General features: G+C 43.2%; 1 protein-coding gene across 1 annotated transcript; it reads left to right on the top strand.

The window, feature by feature from the left end:
* The first annotated feature begins 1,536 nt into the window (after positions 1–1,536).
* LOC137394494 (uncharacterized) lies at positions 1,537–4,236 on the top strand. The gene has a single exon (XM_068081218.1). It carries the CDS (start codon positions 1,537–1,539, stop codon positions 4,234–4,236), a length of 2,700 nt encoding a protein of 899 aa, XP_067937319.1.
* The last annotated feature ends 1,041 nt before the right edge of the window (positions 4,237–5,277 follow it).

Here is a 5,277-nt window from a genome sequence, read left to right as displayed (position 1 = left end):
ATTTGTACGGAGAGAAGGTACGGCTGCCAAAGAGCACGCGACTGCAGGACCTTTCGGTGCTGGTCACGCTTGCCATTTGTACCTTTATTATACAAAATTCTTTAAACCTACATCAATTCATTTGACTGAATAATGCTTAAAGGCTTTATATAATAAATGGATATTAGAAACCTCTATGGAGAGGGGAATACGAGCTGGCTTCGACAGGATGCCAAGCGAAGCGGTGTAAAGGGATACAGCAAAATGAGCAAAGCGGAGCTCGCGTATCGTGCTGGCGATCGATCCAAAGTGATTGGTAAAACTAGTAAGGGTATACCAATAGTGGTAGACGGTACTTACAAAAAGCCACACCCGGATGATGCCCTCCGCAATGTGAGAAACCTGTACGGAGACTCTACCTCCAGTCAGATGAGGGAGGAGGCGAAGCGGATGGGGTTTGGGAATACAGCAAAGCTGAGAAAAGCCGAGTTAAAGGATATTGTCAATGGCAAGAAACGTCTTACAGTGGATGACTTGAGCATGAAAGATCTAAAATCTTTAGCTCAAGCCAGAGATATAACAGTTGGGCCGCGTATGAAAAAAGCGGCCTTGGTGGACGCATTGAGAGGTGTTGACAGAGCGCCACGGGTGGAGATAAGAACCACTTTTGTAGATGAGGTCACCAACAAATCTACTATAGATGTATCCAGTTATCAATCAGCCAACATAGACTTTGTATGGAATCATGCCAAACCCGTCATTATAGGTAGGATTAATGATGCGTTTAACCGAACTAAAAAACTTCGCGTAAGTGCTGAAGTTGCATTCTACCATCTGGAGCGTGGTACTATAATCACTCGATTCTGGGGTACCCCTAGAGAAGGCGCCATACCAATCCTAGCATCAACCAATCTGGATGAAGAATTAAACAGACAGCTAGCGAATATAATCAGAAAAATTGATGAATTTACGAACAACGGTTCGGGGTGGATTTTGGAGCAAGTATCTAGATTTTATTTGGAAATTTATCGGTGGAAACCTCTAAGAGGTGGAACGTACAAACCAACCCCTAAAGCTTTAGCGAACAAAAATGCCATCATAAACGTCAACAATGGAGGTGCCAAAACAATGGCAGTGATAAAACGGATTGCAAAATCTATGGACATTCCTTTTACTACCAAAACCGAGAAATCAGCGTTAGTTAAAAAAATAAAAGAAATAGATCCAGAGGCTTTGGATGATAACAAGTGCTTCTTGTGGGCGATACTCTCATGCCTATACCCATCATCGGATCACGTAGGCAGGTTATCAAATTACACACCATATCAAAACAGCTTGAATACCAAAATGTTAAAGTATCCGGTGACGGTTGATCAGATACAAAGGTTTGCTAACAAAAACAAACTTGTGATTAATGTGTTTGAGTGGAAAGATGGTGGAATGGAGATTGTCCACACGGATAACCGGTTGTATACTGAGGAGGCGGAAGGTCTCCCCGAGGTTAACCTGCTTCTCTACAAAGATCATTACATGTGGATCAAGAGTATGTCAGCGTAAATGTGGAAGCAAACTGATAACACAGGAGGTCGTAGCAACTATACCTGCCTACGATGTCTCCACCACTCAACGTGTGAGAGAACATTTAAGGACCACATCAAAGGGTGCCTAGCCGCTCACGATAGTACTTGCGTCATCAAGATGCCTGAACCTGGCTCGGTCATGAAGTTTAAGAACATTAAAAATATGGAAAAGGCGCCTTACACCATCTACGCGGACTTTGAGTCTATTATAGACAAAAATAGCAAAGTCCATACAGCGTGTGGCTACGGCGTAAACCTGGTGAACAGCTTAGGAAAGTCATTGAGGTTTGAGACTTACAGGGGTGAGGATTGCATGGAGAGATTCTTTGCAGAGCTGGATAGAATAGAAGAGTTGATAGATAGCATTCCAATCGCGAAAATAATAATCACTCCGGAGCAAGAGCGAGAATTTAAAACTGCGACAGAGTGCTACATGTGTGGGCGTGAGGCTACGGAAGAAGATTGGCTAGTTAGAGATCATGATCATGTCTCTGGGTCGTACAGAGGCCCCGCGCACAATAGCTGCAATCTCAAGCACAGACAGACAAAAAAGATTAACTTGATATTTCACAACCTCAAGGGGTATGACTCTCATTTAATTGTCAAGGCTTACGAGGGGTACAAGGGCATCGATGTTATAGCGAACACGGATGAAAAGTACATGTCAATGAGAATAGACCGCATTAAGTTTATCGACAGCATGCAACACCTCAACAGTTCACTGGCTGAACTGGTGGAAGGACTAGACGATCTCCCACACTTGAAACAGGAGTTTCCGGAACACTATGGCTTGTTGGCGAGAAAGGGCGTGTATCCGTATGAGTATATGGATTCTCATGAGCGATTTGAAGAAAAGCAACTTCCAAAGATTATACACTTTAGCTCATCGCTAGACAATCATGCGGGCTTGCAGCCAGGTGACTACCTGCATGCTCAAAAAGTGTGGAAGGAGCTGGGGTGTGAGACTTTGGGTGATTATCACGATCTCTATCTTAAGACGGATGTCTTGCTTTTGACTGATGTTTTTGAGAGCCATAGATCGACAGCCATGGATGTATATGGTCTCGATCCGTGTCACTACATCTCAGCACCCTCATTGTCATGGGATGCATTGCTTAAAATAACAAAACAAGAACTGGAGCTCATCAGTGATGTAGACATGTACAATTTTGTAGATAGTGGTATAAGAGGTGGTGTGTCTACATGCGGAGGCTTGCGATACGCCAAGGCCAACAATCCTTATGTGGAGGGGTATGATAAAAAGAAACCAGCTACCTACCTGATGTACTTGGATGAGAATAACCTGTACGGGTGGGCCATGTCGCAAAAGCTACCGACTGGTGGTTTCGAATGGGTGGAATCGAAAGGGCTGCCAGACATTAATGATGATGAGGGCTATATGGCGGAGGTAGATCTAGAATACCCAAACAAGCTCCACGACGAACACAATGATTATCCGCTGGCACCCGAATCAATGAAACCTGATCAGTGGTCAGAGCATATGCGTGATGTGGGAGAGCTTGACAAGCTTGGAGAGCCGTGCTATGCAAAAGTTCCTAAGCTGGTGCCAAATCTTCGAGATAAGCGCAAGTACGTCGTACATCACAGTATCTTAAAGTATTATTTGAAAAAGAGTCTGCGTCTGACTAAAGTACACCGAGTTATCAAGTTTAAAGAAAGTGCATGGATGGAGCCATACATTCGACTAAACACCGATCTTCGAAAGCAAGCTAAGACTGATTTTGAGAAAGATTTTTTCAAGCTCATGAACAATGCGGTATTCGGGAAATCGATGGAGAATGTTCGCAAACGGATAGATGTAGAGTTGACTACTAAAATGAATCGCAAACAAAAGCTCATAAATAAGCCGCGATTCAAGTGTAAGAAAGAGTTTAATGACAACTTGGCGGCCATTCTCATGAGCAAATCTACAGTGGCCCTAAACAAACCTATTTACATCGGTCAGGCCATTTTAGATCTGTCCAAACTGCTCATGTACAAATTCTTTTACGATGACATACGACGGCGATACCCCGATGCTAGAATGATGTACACTGACACGGACAGCTTAGTGTTATTAATCGAGACAGAAGATTTTTATAAGGAAATGCCGCTCGAAAAGTATGATACGAGCAACTACCCTAAAGATCACCCGTGCTACAGCAAGAAAAAAAAGAAAGTGATAGGTCTGCCCAAGGATGAAGGTGGTGGACAACCAATTGCACAGCTTGTGGCTCTTAGGGCTAAGTCATACTGCATAAAGTATCGACCTTGGGATCTCGATAAATCTGTTGAGGCAAACCTCATACCCAATAAAAAGAGTAAACCTAGTAAAGGAATAAAATGTTCCTGCAAAGACTCTAACAACTGCAAGTGTCTGATAAATGAAATTAAGAAACGAAACAAAGGTGTGAGTAAGTGCAAAGGTGTGAAAAAATGTGTAACTAAAAATCTAAGCTATGATACGTACAAGCGGTGTCTGAATACCGGAAATCCTGCTGCGGAAGTGGAAATGACAACTCTCCGATCACGACTGCATGAGATCCAGAACTGGACTTTTAGAAAAAAGACTCTGTCGGCCTTTGACGACAAACGCTATTACCTAGATTCAATAAATAGCTTGGCACACGGACATTATAGAATAAATGACATTAACAATGCCGCACTTCTTGAATAGGAAAGCAAAAGAAAGTTTAGATGAGTTGAGTCAAAGATGGATCAATGCGATGGAGTTATTTGATCTCGTCCGACCCCCTGTGTATGACGAATATAAAGAGTCAACGGAAAGATATACAGTTCGAGGTAGACCCATACCTAGGTATGAGAACAGAATGCCACCAGAACTGTGCGTTAACTTACCCGAACTCAAAAAGCTGGCCAAGGCAAAAGATATACCCGGGTACAAAACGATGAAAAAGGCGGCTCTACAAGCCGCATTGTCATAATTTTATACGACTGTATAAAATTACATCATGGAATAAGCTATACCCGCGATGACTATAGTGCCGCCAATTAACAATTTATTTCCTTCGTGAACGTTGCCCTCGGGTGGTGACAATTCTGTTGATGGCTTTACAGAAGGGGCAGGTTTTGGTGAAAATAATTCTGTAGGAAATATAGATGGCTTTACAGAAGGAGTTGATTTTAGTGTCGGTGCTGGAGGCTGCTTTAGTGGTGCAGGTTTGGGTTTCGGTGGCTGTTGTAGTGGCACAGGTTGCGCAGGTTTTGGCTGTTGCGCAGGTTTTGGCTGTTGCGCGGGTTTTGGTGCAGGTTGCGCAGGTTTTGGCTGTTGCGCGGGTTTGGGTTTTGGTGAAGGCTTTAGCGGTGTGGGTTTTGGTTTCGGTGGTGGAGGTGGAGGTTTTATTCCTACGCTATCAAACGCTTGGGCTATTTTAATTTTATCGTTAAATCCTTTTACGCTTTGTCCTAAAGCGTTCAAGTTCAAGTCTGACGGTATCATGTACAGACCTTTGGCTATAACATAATTTGTTTGCCCGCGAGTTTTAGTGAGGGCGTCCTCAAAGTTTGATATAGAATCTTGGAGAGATTGCTTTTTCATGATCAAGTCATTGACCAGAACTAAAAATTCTTGTTGAGACTCGAGGGAGGAACCCGCTTGTCTAGCTTGCACCTGAGCTCCCAGTAAACAGTAGACGTAAGCTCTAATACTATCATTAAGTCTAACTATTCCGGGGGATGTGAATGACTTACTATGATC

Source organism: Watersipora subatra, chromosome 4, assembly GCF_963576615.1.
Source record: "Watersipora subatra chromosome 4, tzWatSuba1.1, whole genome shotgun sequence".
Lineage (NCBI taxonomy): Eukaryota > Metazoa > Bryozoa > Gymnolaemata > Cheilostomatida > Watersiporidae > Watersipora > Watersipora subatra.
The sequence above is the reverse complement of the archived record's forward strand: the minus strand, read 5'-3'. Positions and strand labels throughout refer to the sequence as shown.